General features: G+C 44.2%; 1 protein-coding gene across 1 annotated transcript in view; it reads left to right on the plus strand.

Moving 5' to 3' along the window:
- LOC126100723 (odorant receptor coreceptor) overlaps positions 1-18,392 on the plus strand; it is a 338,496-nt gene that overhangs the window by 97,331 nt on the left and 222,773 nt on the right. The window contains exon 2 of the mRNA XM_049911343.1: positions 10,273-10,617. Within this exon, the coding sequence (XP_049767300.1) occupies positions 10,273-10,617 (345 nt within the window). The remainder of the gene's footprint in view (positions 1-10,272; positions 10,618-18,392) is intronic.

Raw genomic sequence — 18,392 nt, forward strand, 5'->3', positions numbered from 1 at the left:
AACACAAGCATCGCAAGGGAAAAGGTATCTTGGAAGCTGAAGGAATTCGTGGCTGAAGGACATTTGGAGATGGTACAGTCGCACATCAGAAGATGCCTGCCATGCTGCAATGTCACGTCCAGAGCTCGGCCAAGTGGACCGCCAAGCTCGCCAACCTCCGCCAGGAAAAGGCGCCTTAAGAAGAAACAGAAAAATCTGCGGTTCGAGGCAGATTAGATACCGCGACCTCTCGGGTCCTAGGAACGCGCTTTACCGGCATATCACCAGACCCCACATGACTGTGGATAGCTTATCTACATGTTTTCTTGAGTGAGCTTGCGAGTAACAAAGTGTGTGACATAAATGGCCGTATGTTTTGATTGTACTGACATAGAAGCTTACATTTTTTTTACTCAGCCAAGCAGCCGCAGACCTTATTATGTGATCGTAACTTGATATCTCTACTCATCCATGTGAAGAAGGGGTCTTAACTGACAGACGGATAGACAGAGCGACAATAATGTGATCCTATAATGTTTCCGTTTTTACCGATTGAGATACGGAAACTTAGAAGTTGATTTTTTTTAGTTCACAGGAGGAAAAATAACACAGATTACAAGGTGATGATGATGTTTGGTTTGTGGGGCGCTCAACGGCGTGGTTATCAGCGCCCGTACAGTTACCCAATCTTTGCTCAGTCCAATTTCGCCACTTTCCTGGATGATGATGAAATGATGAGGACAACACAAACACCCAGTCATCTCGAGGCAGGTGAAAATCCCTGACCCCGCCGGGAATCGAACCCGGGACCCCGTGCTCGGGAAGCGAGAACGCTACCGCGAGACCACGAGCGGCGGACACAGATTACAAGCTATACACTATGGGGAAGAATAGGCACTAGGTGTTAGACAGTTCATCTACAGGTTTTGAGTGGAGACCTTGCTGGTATCACAATATGTGACGTAGTTCATATGGGCTGGGGTGGCACAAAATGTTGGATCACCATATTTGTCTACCAAGCTGTAAAGTGAAAGCAGATGAAATACCCAACGGTAAACACTTCCGCAATCAATAGCAGTGAAGTTCAATTCGAACACAAAGACAATTATACAAGTTGGCGTAATGCCCCACCTGTAGTGCTTGGAGAAAAAAAGGAAGATTCTAGGTTTCGTCGACGGCGAGGTCATTAACGACGTAGTGCAAGCTGTGACAAGGGAAGCACAGAGGAAGAAATTCGGTCACATCTTTTTAAAGAAACCATCGCTACACTTGTCTTTAGCATTTACGGAAATCATGGTAAATCTTAAAGTGGATGGCGGGCTTTAGCCGCCATCGTCCTGAGTGGATGTCTAGTATGTCGCCACTGCGCCTCCCTGCTCTGTTACTTCGCCAGCAAGCGAAAGAATTTCACTTCTGGTTCCGATGCTCGAGCGCTGGAGGGCAGTTCTCTTCACGGACGAGTTCCCATTTTCTCTAGAAAGTAGGTCTCAGCGCGTACGGACCAGCAGAACCAGGTACGCCATATATTCACCCAGTCTTTTCAAAAAGAATGTTGTGAGTGCGTAATTGTTCCATATTTGGGTGGCCTTTCTCCAATGATGCGCTCTAAACTTCACGTGCTCTCGAAAGTAAGGTGGGAAGAAAGTTAAGAAAGAAGGTTATAAGGAAATAAAGTAAGGGTGCTACACCCCGTCAGTGACAAGATCATTAGAAAGGCGTTTCTAACGATACACCATTTGAATCCTTTCATTCTGTTTGCACAAGAAGAACGATAATGAGGCATTTGTTAGTACTGTAATACAGCATGTAACAAGACATCAAACGATTTATTCTTACTACGGTATAATTGTCACTCAACTTTCTCCAAACACGACTGAAAATCTCATTTTCCAAACACATTCGTAGCCTGACCTACCATAGCATCTGATGCTGTACTGAAAGTGGCCGTTCGATTTATATGCCCGGCCGCGGTGGTCTAGCGGTTCTGGCGCTGCAGTCCGGAACCGCGGGAATGCTACGGTCGCAGGTTCGAATCCTGCCTCGGGCATGGGTGTGTGTGATGTCCTTAGGTTAGTTAGGTTTAAGTAGTTCTAAGTTCTAGGGGACTTATGACCTAAGATGTTGAGTCCCATAGTGCTCAGAGCCATTTGAACCATTTTTTTGATTTATATGCATTGGAATAAGCAATGAATTATTCACCCGCGTTGGTTGGCTCTTCAGCTACCTCATCCGTAACACTGCTTTTCTACCAGATATCGCACACGTAAAGAGACTCTTTATGAGTGATGTGGACAGTGGTTGACAATTCACAGAATTGTCTAGGACACCCTTTAAAACAGTTGTATGGACCGCGTCACTACTGTATGTAGACAGTCTAAATATGAAGCGTAAATAAAAATATGAAACCACACAGTAAAACTCATTCATATAGCATAGCCATGACTCAGAAGTAGTGTATTAGCCACCAACAACACCCAATTATCCGCTGGGGCAGTGCTATGCTGCGTGGTCAGAAATAGTCTGAAAAACTTTTAAGGGTGTTGCAGGGTAGGTTGTGCTGAGAAATACTTGTCAAGAAAAAAAACTGCTTCCCTTTGATGTCCCTCGACTCTTATAACTGCCATCTGGTTTCTGTACAAATTGTAAATAGCTTTTCGCTCCCTGTATTTTACCCCTGCCAGCTTCAGAATTTGAAAGAGAGTATTCCAGTCAACATTGTCAAAAGCTTTCTCTAAGTCTACAAATGCTAGGAACGTAGGTTTGTCTTTCCTTAATCTAGCTAGAAACAGAGATTTTGTCGAAACAAATGCCTTGCCTATCTTTCTTTGTTTCTCTGTAATTGCTTCAATTTATTCATAAAAAATATATAGAAAAAAGCTTAGAGAGCAGCGTAAGGGTAGCTTTTTCCAGAGGCGGATGGCAACAACATAGAAGGGAGTGAGATGATTGGTTTTTATCTGTGGTGTGGTATGTTGGCGTGCATACACAGTAAAGAGCCAAAGAAGTACCCATAGCATATCATAGTTATGTTACTGGTCTGGCCGCAGCCATGCGAACTGGGAGAATAGAGGACTGGCGTACTCAAACTGACAGATGTTGCAAAAGTAACACACACAGGCACTCATGGTTAGCTCAAACCAACGAGGGCGCCCTGCAAAGTAATATCTCCGACTTTTTTTATGAAAACGTCTAAAGCTTCTTTTTTTAAGCAAGAAAGAAATTTTATTAACATTCTAACTCTTTATTTTTCACATCTACATATTTATTTCTCAAAGTAGTCACTCTGGTGACGTACACATTGTTCCCAAAGAGAGAGCAGTTTATTAATTCTTCGCTGTAGAATGTTCGACTTTGTTGACAGAGCCACAACCTCACCTCCACTTTCACCGGTGCGTAACTATTATAGTGGAGGTGTTATTTAAGTTTTGGAAACGAATGATAATCGGATGGAGCGAAATCGGTACAGCATGCGGATGATCGATGACAGTGAACTAAGTGCATCGTATCGCTGCAGATGTCGAAGCGCTTGTGTGCGGTCTGGCATCGGCATGCTCAAAGAGATGGTGCTCCACGTATGTACGAACTCTTCGAATTCGTGGTTTCAGTTTGCTACCATTAGAAACTCGACTGATGTTTTTTACACACGAATATAGTTAGGCTACACCCCATCATGTTACACCGTACAGTTCGGAACGCTCTAACGACGGAGGGTTGCAGCTACCGTTAGCGAAGAGGGGAAGTCGACCGAATATAGAGAAAAGCGTTACTTTTCAGCACCTCCTCGAATTACATCACAATAGTGCAAGTTCGGCAGAACAAATGATTGCACAAGTTTATGTTTCACATCCTGTGGAAAGAGATTTAGAAACTTCTGGAGCGCATTGAGGCAAGCAAATGTCTTCCTACACGTGGTGACAACATATTCTGCCCAGTTTATGCGCTCATCCAAAGTTACAATCAAGTTTTTCACTCTTTTCCGGATATGGTACTGGCATACTCTCAAGAAAAATGGAAGGAAAATTTTGTTGTAATGCACGCCTAAGTGTACATCAGTACTCCACAATTATCTTACTGCCTGTAGTAAATCGTACATTTGGTAGTGCTGTCTTTATCCCGCCTTAGCTGTTCCATTCAGGAATGGTACGTGTTAAGAAAGATTGTTGGTGAATCTATATTTGAGATTTGATTTTTGAACCGTTGTCAATTCGCGAGACGTATGAGGTATAAGTGATATGTTTCTGATAAGCCTGGGACAGTTTACAGAAATATCACACAAGTTTTAGACGAGCGGGCATAGATATGACAGAGATTTTCCAATTACAGAGAAATAAAGAAAGGCAAGCAAGACCTTTGTTCGACAAAATCTGTATTTCTAATCGCTGTAATTCCAGTGACTTCTTTGATTTTAAAGATGGTGCTGAAATGCAGCACGATAAAAGTGTGTCACATTTGTCCACGTCAAATAGCTATTAAAATTCTTATTCTGAAACAGAAGGACAGAAAAATGTCTATGTATTCAGAAGAAGAAAGACCATGGTGATAATCCTATGCGTGCTGGATCTAGAAGACCATTCATGTTTATCAGCTACGAAACACAAGGACTCGTTGATGACGTTGCCATTTCTTCCTCAGCAGCACATTCAGTTCTGCAGCAAACATTTTCAAAATTTGATGCTAAGAATGGAGTTGTGTAAGAAACCGAAGTCAATACTAATTTTTTTCTTGAATTTAATTTTGCTCTCCTCTTGCAAAAAATTTAAAATATATGAGAACTTGTTTTTGACTGCGGTTCTACCAGTTAAAATATTACTGCTGTGTATGTACTTGTATCACCACAAATAAGTGTATTAATGACACTTTAAACAAAAATGTATTTATTGGAACCTAAAAATTTCTTAGTAAATTATTTCTTTTCTAAATTGTACAATTTTTTCGATGACGAAGTGAGTAGAATAACTCTGTGATATCAGAATATTTTCTCAATATTTTTGACACATGGCAGTTATGTACAAAAAGACATACATCATTTATGGATTCTCTTGACAAACGTCAGATTTGGTACGTAGAGCGTTTCATACTTCCATTCTATAAACGCTCTCGTAATTTCAGTCTCTCCGTCACACACAACGCCTATCTGCCACTGGAGTTTGTTCAGCGTCTCAGTAATGCATTCGCACAGAGTAAACGGTCATGTGACGAAACGTGCCACTCTTCGTTGGATCTCCTCTATTTCTTTCGTTTATTCTCCTTTGTGAGGGACATAAGCTAAAAAATAACACTCAATAAACGGTGGTTTTGAGCTTTGTTAGCCACTTCTTTCTTGTATGAATTACATTACCTCAATATTCTCCAAATCATCACAGCTTGACATCTGAGTTTCCAGCTACTTGTTTTATGTTATCGTTTCCCTTTAGGGCGCTCCGGATGGCAACTCTTGGGAATTTTTTGGTAGTTACTGTTTCCAGTGATTTGTTTCTAACAGTGTCATCAAACGGAAGTGAACATTTTCACCTGTTTATGCGCAGTCGTAACATTTATTTACGTCCATGGCATATTTCCAGTCCCTCCACGAATCGTTGAACTTCTGCAGGTCTTCGTGCGCTTCGCTACGGTCTCTTGCATTGCAACACCAACAGTGTCCGCGAACAGCCTCCAACTATCTCCGAAGTTACGCGTTAGGTCATTAATATAAAGTGTAAACAGTAACAGCCCTATACATCTTTCGATCTTGTTCCGTTAACAATCTATCCAATCACAAATCTGATCCGATACTCGATGAGATCGTATTTTGTTTAACAATCAACAATACGGAGCAGTAATGAATGCCTTCCGGAAGTTAACAGAGGGCATCAACCTGAGAGCATTTATGTATGGTGCTCTGGATCCCAAGAACGAACAGAGCGAAACGAGTTTCGAAAGATCTCTGTTTGCAGAACCTATATTGATTGATAGTTTACTTGTGATAGTTGATATTTTCGATTTCTAGTACCGTCACATTGCATGCACCTAACACTGATTCCATGATTCTACACCACATTAGCGTCGGCGATAAAGGCCTATATTTACGCGCGTCAGTACAACGATACTTCTTGAAAACGGTACCCTTCCTTGCCCCAGCGATCTATGAAAAGCAACCGCTGGTTCATTCACATAATCTCCGTAAAGTCTCACATTTGGACGAAAATGTCCGAACACGATCTCTGTATTACGAATTTGACCACCAGATGTCACGAGACGCTGATCTTACAGAATAAAATGAGGGGAGGCGTACTGCGTGCTCTAACGGGAGCGTGTGTTCTCCGACGTTCAATTTGGCTTCTATCGAGGTCACGCCACCATGCACCAGCTCCTCCGCCTCGTCGAGGAGGCGCTGGACGCCATTGAGCGTCGGGAGTACTTCGGGGCCATTTTCCTCTACGTCTCTCTGGTCTTCGACTCATTCTGGCATGAGGGGCTGCTTTATAAGCTCTTCGGGCACGGATTCTCCACGTCCCATGTCCGACTCATCGCCACTTACCTCAAAGGACGCACCTTCCATGTCTGGATCCCGGGAGGTACCTCCGCCAGGCAGCGCATCAGGGCGGTTGTTCCACAGGGGAGCTTGCTAGGGCCTGTCCTATAAGGCCTTTTCACAGCCGACACGCCCACCGTCCCTCAGGTGCATCTCGCCCTGTACGCCGATGACACGGCGGTCTATGCTCGCTCCTGGAGCAAGGACCTCCTCTGCCGAAAGCTTCAACTTGCCATTGAATCCCTAGTCGAGTATGCCACAAAATGGCGCCTAGCATTTAACCCTGTCAAGAAACAGGCGCTCATCATGTGTCGACGCAGGTGGCCCGTCTATTACCCTCCCTGTCACTGTCCCCGGTACCCCCGCCCCATGGGCTAGGACCGCCAAATATCTGGGTGTCACCCTGGACAGGGCCATGACCTGGCGTCCCCACATGAGGACATACGGCGGAAAGCCTTGGGCCACATCGGCCAGCTCTACCCCCTCATCAATTCTACTTCTTCCCTTCCCCAGCATCTTGGTATCTTCCTCTACACGTCCCTGATCCGCCCCATCCTCGAATACGCTTCGGTCGTGTGGGAAAATGCTGCCCCCGCACATCTCTACCGACTCCAGACGGTGCAGAACCGTGCTCTCCGGCTTGCCTTCCGGCTCCCCTACCATTTCCCTACCCGAGAACTTCACCTGCTTGCTGGTATCCCCCTCCTTCACGACCGTGTAGGCTCCTCCGCCATTTCCTTTTACCACCACTCCTGTCACTTCACCAATCCTCTCATCCTCTCCCTTGGTACACGCCTCTATCGAGTGGCCACCACCCATTGGCCTGACCTCCTTGTCCAATGATCCCTCTTTGCCAGTCATCCCCTCCCCTCCTGGCTCCTCCTTCCTTTCTTTCTCCCCCCTCCTTTCCGGCTGCCCAACCCCACTTGGACATTCCTTAGTTCTTTTTTCTCTCCTTGCTCTTGTCCTCCACTCCCTCCATAGTCTGTCCACTACTGGGGCCCTACTACTGCTCCACTCCCTTCCTAGGTTCTCCCACCTCTTCAATCTGCTTGTATCTGCCTCGCCGGTGTCGACGACCGACCACTTTGGCCATCGTTTTACTTTCTTCCTTCTTCTCTCACTCTCTCTTCTCCTTATTGTCTTCCTCTTCTCATTCAGTAACCGGCTTGTCAATTGAGCCTTTCGTTTTCCTGCTTCTCTTACTGTCCCTCCTACTATCCTATTCTCTATTTAAGAAAAAAAGAAAAAATACTCATCACCAGGCCAGTCACATGAGGCCTTTCGTTTTCCTCCTCTTCCACTGTCTCTCTCTCAGTCTCCTGTCGTTTTTGGGTATATTAAAAAAAAAAGAAAATGAATTTGCACACCGTCAAGAGCTCCACACCACCCCGTCACCACTCCCCACACTACCAAGAGGAAGGCGGAGTGCTTCAGCGCTAGAACTACCTACTCAAGTTGAGGATTCACCTTCGTCAGTGCAGCGTCAGCGTGTGTGCTCTCAGTAGGGAAACAGCAGCACCAGATTTGGTTGCTCAGAAAAGTGGGCTATTCATTGGATATCACCTGAGTAACAAATCCAGCATGGAGATTTCAGCCCTTAAAAGCTGCCCCAGTAGACTCGTCGTGTGACTGTGATGAGGAAACCACTGCTAAACCAAGACCAGGCAGATCTTTTGTACTGACTGCAGGAATCGTTGAGCATTACAAAGTGTGGTTCCAAAAATTCGCAAGAAATCAGGATAACCGACATATTCCTGCAGTCAGCGCTGAGCGATGCTTAAGGTGGCGTAAAGAGTAACGCCACAAGAGCATGAGTGATACGGAATGATGAATCACCCAATACCCTGCAGCAGTCCGATGGAAGGGTTTGGATTAGGTGAATGTGTGAGAACGTTACCTACCTTCATGGGTAGTGCCAATAGTGGAGTACAGAGGAGGTACGGTGTTGGGTATTTCTCGTGGTTAGGGCTGGAAGCATACGAACATTTTTTACAGCATTTGTACAGAGTACAGCAAAGAAACAGTTAGGAGACAATGTGTGCATCATGACAATGCACCCTGTCATAAAGTAGGATCGTTGAGACGAGGTTTTGTTGACACTAAAGCTTAGTTTACACGACGACACTAGGTTGCAGGCAACTGCTCTTCCGGCCACTGCGCATGCGCGCCTCGTGTTTAGGCAACTCGTCGGTGAAACTAAACAGTTCCGGCGTGTTCCAAATTTGGCGACACTAGTTGCATGAGTTTTGAAGTTATGTGTGTTCTTAGAGTGTAGAGAAACTGAAATATGAAATGGGGAACGGAGAATATTGTTCGCTTTTTGGATATTTAAGCTTTGCATAGGTGTTTGTGGGATTTCATTGATGATGGTTACAAAAATAAGCAACATACTGCTACTCCTGAGACCGTTATGTGCTATCAGAACATAGATAGTTTGACAATATCTGAGCTGCAGGGCAAAATTTAATGAATTAGGAGCACATATACAACTGAATTATGAAAAATACAAGCAAATGTAATTCTAGCTGTAGAAATGCTCTTGTCTACAAGACTAAAATCCCATCTTTTCGAGTTGGCTGACTCTTTTTTTTTTTTAAGGAATATTGTTGAGAGACGGGAAGGCTACGCAGATCAAGAAGCTACATTCTTTATTCAATATTCATCTATTTAAACCGGGCAGCAGTCCTCCCCATTAACAAATGTTTGAATTTTGAAATATTGCCACCGTACAGATCTATCTTCAAGAGAGTAGTTTGCAAACCACTCGCTTCTTAATGCGGCCTGCTTCGAATAATCACTGCTGTTAATATTCATAATTATTACTGTTAATAATTATTGATATTAATGAAAAAATGTCATCAACTAAAACCGCATCTTATAGCATGCCAGTTCTGGCGACAGTGCTTCATGCATTACAATATCTTTATTACTTATCGCATAATTAACATTATTTAGAAGAAACGTTAACAGTTCTGGTGACATTCTAAGATAAGTAAAAAAGCTTCTTGGGTCTTCCATTACAAATTATTTCAACAAGGATGCTGAGCAACGAGCTGACGTCTTTTCTTCATCCAATCACGAATTGAAACACGTTTCTTATTTTTTTCTTATGAACCGATTCCACGGAACAAGCTTTAACTCCATCAAAATTCGTGCAACGTGCAGCTGCCAAAACTTTCATTTCAGACACGACTCAGGATCCCACAAAACGACGAAACTGAAGTATATTCTGGTTTCGCCGTGTCTACAGTCAAATATGAAACCAGTTGCATGCAACTGATTCCACGCAGCGAGTGTCGCAACCCAATGTCGTCTTGTAAACTAGGCTTAACAGTCCTGGCCAGATTCCCGACCTGAACTCAGTGGAACACGTTTGGGATGCGTTAGTACGTCGTCTTCGCTCCACACCACAGTCTACGACATCGCTACCTCCCTCCTTTGCTGTCGGCTCTTGAGAAACAACAGGCTGCCATTCGTCCACAGATATTCAGTCACTTCAGCGAAATTATCCGCAACAGACCGTCACAAAGGCGAAGGGTGGATACGACTCATACTAACGTCCACTAATTGGTATCTGGTTACTTTTAATCCAATAGTGTCTGTGATCTCGTCCTATTATCTCTCCACTGTTGAACAGTGTTAGTTGATTCTCTATTCTCTTGTCGTTTGTCCGAATATCTGCCATTTCAGAGTTCGTACGGTAAACTAATTACATTTTTTATGTGCCCTAGTACTAGACGTAATATGAGGTGTTGAGTGGTCGTGTTTGGTGCGTGCAGATGCAGAAGCCGCACGGGCTGGTGGCGGACCTGTGGCCGCTGATCCGCATGGTGCAGTACTCGGGCCACTGGATGCTCGAGTACAGCGGCGGCCTCACGGCCCTGCGCGCCATCTACAGCTCGGTCGTGTCCGTCCTGGTCGTGACGCAGTTCGCGCTCATGGCCGTCAACCTCATCCAGCGGTCCGGCGACGTCAACGAGCTGGCGGCCAACACCATCACGGTGCTCTTCTTCCTGCACCCCATCACCAAGTTCGCCTACTTCGCGGTGCGCTCCAAGGCCTTCTACCGCACGCTCGCCACATGGAACCAGTCCAACAACCACCCGCTGTTCGCAGAGTCACAGGTAGGTGGGCACGTGGTCGGCTGCTCGTGACGCTTGTTATACGATTCAAAATGAAAATCTTAGCTCGACGTAGCTTCTCATCTGTCGAATGAGTCTATTACTTAAGCCCTTTTGTTGGTGTTTTCCACAGCTATTTCATCACCTAACGGACACACATGCCTTGTAACAGGGATTGATACACAGGGTGTCCAAAAAAGAACGACCCGATTTTAAACAGAATTATTTGTTAGGAAGAAGAGCGTAACACCAACAAATTGCATACTAAATTACTCAGAAAAGACAGAAGTTCTTAAAAATCCACCATAAATGTTCAATATGTCCTCCACTGGCTGCACGGACGAAATCTAGCCGATAGCCGAATTCATCCCAAACTGGCCGGCCAGGACTTTTGCTCTACAGAGGCATCCTGTTTCTTCAAACTGTGTATACCACCGTCGAATGTTCTTTGGTGATGGTGGTTTAGCACGAAATCGAATATGAAACGCCCACTGAACTGCGATCACTGACTGAGTACGTGGACGCCATATTGCGCGAGACTGGCTGCACGCTCCAAGTCAGCGCTCGTGGCGACAACTAGCGGATTTTTTCTGCATCTCTAGACCATGCCGATTACATCTAGCGCTGTTTCAATTACCTAGTGACATTTGTCTCAATATTATTGCAAGTTAAAATTGGATCATTCTTTTTGGGACACCCTGCATTAAGTACTTGTACACCAGGAAAAAGTTAGTTTTCCACTGGAGCCATCACAGTAATACCGCGTGACACCATCTTAGCAACAAATTTCTTGCATAGAATAATGTACTCTTTGTGGGACTTCCACAGCTGTTGCTTTCTTTCCGCGTTGAATAAATCTGGTCCAGTTGTACTTGACAAATTTGGATGAAATAGTACACGCGATGTGGGTTTCGGGATGTAAATCCCATCTTCAGTGCTAGAAATAAACAAAAGAAACCATGAGGGATACCGCACAAAATTAATTAAATGAAAAGCGTCCACACAAATGAAAATTACGCATACCTTGATTGCGTTCAAGAAAATCGTACCAGTCACGTTAAACAATCCAGCAAATTATTGAATAGCATGAGAAATCCCTTGCGGGTGACGCATGGAAAGATTCTTTCAGTCACACAGTACCACATTAGGTAAACGGAGCCTAGACGAAAAAAAAAATAAACAGGAATAAATCAAGAAATAAAGACTCACTGCCAGGCTAATGTAACCTAAATCCAAGTGTGAGCTGCCCAACATGTAGCGTAAGCTGAAGACAGTAAAATGAAGGCACAAATGCCGTAGAATATCAGTTTTTGAGCGTCAAAAGTTGCTTACCATGTGAGCGCCCAAGCCAGAGCATGTCGTGGACGCCCAGTAAGACCGGTCAGCAGACTGCATCGCGAGCCGCCTCGAGCCGTCCCAATATACGAGGGTAATCCCAAAAGTAAGGTCTCCTATTTCTTTATAAGTACAGAACTCTGTTTGTGTGGCAGTTGGTCACACTGTTATGAAGAGTGCTTCACGCGCTGTGTGTAAACATGCGCACGCCGCGATGAGGCGCTCAGTCTTGGCTTGGCAGCCGTTGAGAATGGAGCTCCCGTTGTATGTTATTGCCAAGTGCGAATTGCGAGCAGATATTCGGTTTTTAGCGCAAAGGGCATTGCGCCGATTGAAATCTATCGCCAATTGACGGAACTGTATGGTGAGTCGTGCATGGATGTCAAAAATGTACGTCAAGTGGTGTAGAGAGTTTGCAGCTGGTCGAACCGAAATTCACGACGAACAAAGGAGCGGGAGATCGTCAGTTTCTGAGGAGACAGTGTTAGAGGTTGAGCAAAGCACGCGTGAAGATCGGCGGATCACCCTGGATGATCTCTGCGCGTTGGTTCCTGAGGTTTCCCGAAGCATCGCTCACAGAATTTTAACGGAAACATTGAACTACCGGAAGGTGTGCGCAAGATGGGTGCCACGCATGCTGACTGAGGACCACATGCGGTAACGAGTAGATGCTTCCCGGCCATTTCTTCACCGCCTTGCAGCCGAACAGGACAACTTTGAGACCAAGCAACAATCACGCCAGTGGCGGTATCCTTCTTCACCAAAACCGCGGAAATTCAAACAAATACAGTCTGCCGGTAAAGTCATGACAACCATTTTTTGGGATCGGAAAGGGGTATTGTTGATCGACTTTATGCCTACTGGGACCACAATTAATGCTGACAGGTACTGTGAGACTCTGAAAAAACTCAAACGGGCAATTCAGAATCGAAGAAGAGGAATCTTGAGCAAGGGTGTGCACATTCTCCATGACAACGCTCGCCCACACATCGCTCGGCAAACCGTTGCTCTCCTGCCACAGTTTCAGTGGAACATAATCACCCACCCACCCTATAGCCCTGACGTGGCGCCCAGTGACTATCACCTGTTCTCTAGGTTAAAAGAACATCTGGCCGGAAAGCGATTCAGCACGACGAGGTAAAAGAAGAGGGTCATAGCTTTCTGAACAGCATGGCGGCGAGCTGGTATGACATGGGCGTACAAAAACTGCCACAGAGTCTACAAAAATGCATCGACAGAAATGGTGATTATGTCGAAAAAGCTGTAAACTGATGTAAACCATTGTAGAAATAAACAGATCTATGTACTTATAAAAAAACAGGAGAACTTACTTTTGGGATTACCCTCGTACATACGTAATAGAGTGGCAGCCTCCAGAACTAGCACCGAGGGCGTACTATTTTATCCAAACAAAGAATCTGTCAAATACAAATGGAGCGGATTTATTCATAATAAGAAAGCTTCTTGCAGCATCAGTTCTGCAGCAACTGCATAGAAACTGCAGTAGTTTATAAGAAAAACGCCTTTTTTATGCTGCACATTAATTTTTTTTGTTTTATTTATACACCTACGCGCGTTTCGCTTTTTAGCCAGGTAACTTCAGTGAGTGGCTGGAATATTGCATGAGTTTTTCGTTGTTGCATATTCTTTATAGCTTTAAAAAGAGCTCATGGAAGTTTTTTTATACAGGTGCGCGTTTAATTATTTGAAAACCAAATTCCATCACGTGGCAAACCGGTTTAAAGCAACCAACTTTTCGTAGCGTTACTGTGTTTTCGTAACACAACACTTTAACTGCCGTTTTCCGCGTCAATTTCTTTTGTAAGTGTAGCCGGCTTTCCCAGTTTTTGCTTTCACATATTTTTGTTTGACTGTTCAGAGAATGGACAAAAATATGGAAATACGTAGAGAAATGGACGCCTGAACATAATGAGTGCTGGCTAAGCGTGCGGGTTACACTGTTGGACCTGACCAAGAAAGGGTACTAGAGCATTGGTCTCAATACGTTACAGGTGTCAATCGTGGTCACAAAACAGTGTTCTGTTAAGTTATGAGAGCATTGTGTAGCAGCGAAGTGAATTCGAACGCAGACATATCCACGGTGCTCGTATTGCGGTTTCTTCCAGGAAGCCGAAATTTCTGGTGTTTCAAAACACACCGTATCGAAGTTTTATACTGATTACAGGGAAAAAGGATAAACGTCTTCCGCTATGTCAGAACGCGAAAAAAGTGTGCGTTGACTAATAGAACCAGACGGTCATTGTTGAGGATCGCGACAAAAAGTAAGAGGACGACAGCTGCAAAAGCCACTGCAGAGCTGATTGGCTCTGAGCACTATGCGACTTAACTTCTCAGGTCATCAGTCGCCTAAAACTTAGAACTAATTACACCTAACTAACCTAAGGACATCACACACATCCATGCCCGAGGCAGGGTTCGAACCTGCGACCGTAGCGGTCACTCGGCTCCAGACTGTAGCGCCTAGAACGGCACGGTCACTCCGGCCGGCAGAGCTGAATGGCGCAGTCGCGAACCCTGTCGGCGCCTAAACGACATGGACGCAACTCCAGAAGTAGGACTCTCTCGGCCAGCTGAAATTTCAAAACTGTTGATCAATGATGCATATTCCCGTAACAGAAAAACATAGTACCGAAGGTATAGAACATGTGTGTGTGTGTGTGTGTGTGTGTGTTTGTGTGTGTGTGAGAGAGAGAGAGAGAGAGAGAGAGAGAGTAACTTTCCATTTTATTAGAAAAAAATTCCATGACCGATTTAAATATAGCGATTGTGTGAGAACGAGAAAATATCATATAACGTTCTAGGACACCGAGGGAACATGCCTTGTTAAAATGGCGAAGCATGTCAAGGTGAATAATTAAAATTAAAATTAACGTGCTGCAGCTGAATGGCGGTTTTCTTGTAAACTACTGCATTTCACCCTCTCCGTTTGGCCTCAGTTTGCAGAGGAAGAGGGTCCATTGGTTTGATCGAGTATGCTACATCTATCTGAAGCCATTTTTTGGTCATTAGACATTTTAGAGCTACAAAGTTACCTGAATGGAGATTATTGCGTTGCACAAGCTGTTAGAAATAGTCCCAGATATTTTTAATTGAATTAAGGACAGTTGACTTAGCGCATCAGTCATGCTTTGGTAACACGCCTGAGCGTTCGTCAAAGCAGGACCGGATGCATGCTGCCCTGTTAATACACGGCTGTTGTGATCTTGGAAGGTGTGAATCATCACAGCATAATCATCATGAAGATGTAGGTGAAAGAGCATCAATTGGTCACCGGCAGTCTTGAAATAAATATCCTGCTTCATCTTCACAGTAAGTTGAATGAATGGAGACCGAAGCAGAAGGAAGATTACCATTCTTGTACGTTATGGCAAAAAAAAAAAAAAAAAAAAAGCGAATGGCACCCTGGACCACTATGGAGACCGAAGCAGAAGGAAGATTTACCATTCCTGGACGTCATAGTCAAAAGAAGAGCGGATGGCACCCTGGGCCACGGGGTATACGGGAAGAAAACGCACACCGACCTGTATTTGCATGCGGATAGCTGCCACCGCCCCTAGCAGAGGAATGAGGTGCCTAAAACACTGGTGCACATGGCGCGCACCATCTCTGACGCAGAGAGTCTCCCCCAAGCACCTCAAAACTGTATTCCGGAAAAACGTGTACTCGGAATGGCTGATCAGGTGCGCTTTCTGCCCCACCTCTAAAGTACAGCTTGTGGAGACGGAAGAAGTCACGGAGGAAGAGATAGCCACTGCCTATATACCGTATACTGGCGCACTATCGGGGAAAATAGGACGCATATTGAGGAAATACCGAGTAGGAACTGTATTTTGCCCACCCAATAAAACATAAGCACTATTGGGAAGTGTCAAAGAAGATCTCGGTTTGCTGAAAGCCGGCATATACCAGATTCAGAGTCAATGTGGAAAGACACATTGGACAGACAGTGCGCACCATCGAAGATCGTTGCCGAGAACATCGGAGGCACACTCGACTTAGGTACATCAACAAGTCGGCAGTCACAGAGCACTGTTTGTCCGAAAATCACGAAATGGACTACCAACATACCAGGGTCTTGGCACAGACATCTAAATACTGGGACAGTGTCTTTAGAGAGGCTATCGAAATTCGTAACAGGGACGGACTCATTAACCTAGATTGCGGCTATAGCTTCAGCAAGGCATGGGAACCAGCACTGAGTCGAATTAAAAAGACGCTCAGCAAAAAAACGAACGGTCGACCAGGACGGATGAGCCAATTACACCGACGCCACCACAGACGCCGACGCCAGCGTCGCAACGACCGCTGAAGCGCGGCGCGGACCGCGGGGAGAACGCCTCGGAGGGGGAGAGGATTTAAGACGGCCACCCGCTCTCAAGATCTCAGTCCGTCAGCGCACCTGACGATGGCGACATGTCCGATCGCCGAAATATTGTGCCCGTTCGACACTATGGATCGGCAGTAAACCCGTAGACTGTTCGAGCAAAAAGAACTTTGATCAATTGGCATAGGATTTGTGCATGAGATTAATCAGAAACAGAAAACTAAGTACTCAAGAGCTTTGAAGCTCTGTAGGAACTGATTTCCCAAAAGTAGTTGAACGAGTTCATTGCCATATTTAACAAGCTGGTAGGAGTAGTAGTAGTAGTAGTAGTAGTAGTAATAGTGGTAGTAGCAGACCTTACGTTGTGTGGTTAGTAAGTGAGTTGTTCGTCATCAGCTCTTTTTACCTTGTGTTAATAAGCTCAAGATGGTGCTAAAGGACACTCGTTTTACATCATCTTTTAACTTCGCAGACGGCGAAAATATTACATATTCATACAGGTATTAACATTCTGCGTCAGGTATACAGCAGAGTGCGCCGTTATTGTTTAGGAGGCTGTGACACCCGAGTACTCGGAGACCTATCGGGTTGCCGCTTGGCCTGATATTAGGCGTTTCGTGGTTCCTTGGCGTTGCTACAGAGAGAAATTGGATTGCAGTTTTTATCAACTGAAAACGATCATCAGATAAAATTAATTCTTGTGTCATTCGTATTTCAATGTTTCATTTGTTATGGACGCCCCGAAATATATGGAAAAAACTAGAATTTTCTCACTGCGTAGTGCATGAAGTAAAATGGGGACAGAAGATGATTTATTTGTTTATATAGTTGAGTCCCTAATTTATGCTCAGGGCAACGCTTCCGAATAATTTGTATAGTGTCTTTTTTATTTTCTACATCGGAATTACTGAATTTCTCTGTGTTATACGATGGCTCATTATTTGGTCAGCCTCATAATCTTTGACATAACCAATATCTTTCGACGTCAGATGATGATCACTGTTATACTAAGGCATCTCTAAGCAGAAAAAGGAGTTTTGTATAAGTAAAGTGCAACATTCGTAAGAGAAGCTGTCGCTTTTAGTATACTCTCTCCTCTTAATAATTCAACTGGTAATGAGAGTTTATACGCAAATCTTTACATTACCGTAAATATACGTTCACCTGTAGTATTGCTTGTAGAGATGTCAGTTCGTACTATCTGTAGACAGTATCTGTTTTCCAGTTCTACGATGGTATGGATATTTACTTTTACGGATATGTTTTGAAATAAATAATATTTCCCCTGCTTAGGCTTGCCTTATAAACAACTGAATTACGTATCACCGTAAAGCTTCGCGGTTTTAAAATGCATAATCCCCCTGCTTTCACTAAAAAAATTATTAACACAGATAAAATAACGTACTACCCCTAACTATATTCCTGCTGACTAGATTCGTTCAATTCATAAATTATTCATACGATATCATGACACCGAATTCTCTCCTCTAGAACCAACCCCCCGTCGATAAATTCATAACATTGCGTTCCCGGAGGAGAATACTTAGAAGGATGTTGTCAACCGGGAAATGAAAACTGGCATTCTACGTGTTGGAACGAGATATGCTAAATAGTGTAACTCGGTAGATGGATTAGAGAATTTCAACAAAAAAGTGGCTACCTTGAATTTACGGGAAAATATAGTGTGATTTGGTGACGTGCAGTGACAAGAAGAACATGACTTCTGGTCAGATAAGTACAGGGTAATCAACACAAAATGAAAAAGAAGTAATACAGGAGTAGGCCTAATAATGAGTAATGACACAGGACTGCAAGCAATCTACTGTGAACAATGTAGTGAACGCATAATACTAGGCTAGATAGATACAAATCCAACATCCACTACACTAGTACAATTCTCTGTGTCCACCAGCTCCTAGATGAAGAAGAGATTTTCAGAATTTATGATGACCCGATTACGAATCTTTACCTTGTTAGAAGTTTCCCTGTGTCGCTTCAGTCTGCATACATACATCACAATTTATGATAAAATAAAAGAAATTATTCAGATATTTAAGTGGCCAAAAATTTTATGAAAATGGGGGCACAGAATTCGATA

The sequence above is a fragment of the Schistocerca cancellata genome, chromosome 9 (assembly GCF_023864275.1).
Source record: "Schistocerca cancellata isolate TAMUIC-IGC-003103 chromosome 9, iqSchCanc2.1, whole genome shotgun sequence".
Classification (NCBI taxonomy): domain Eukaryota; kingdom Metazoa; phylum Arthropoda; class Insecta; order Orthoptera; family Acrididae; genus Schistocerca; species Schistocerca cancellata.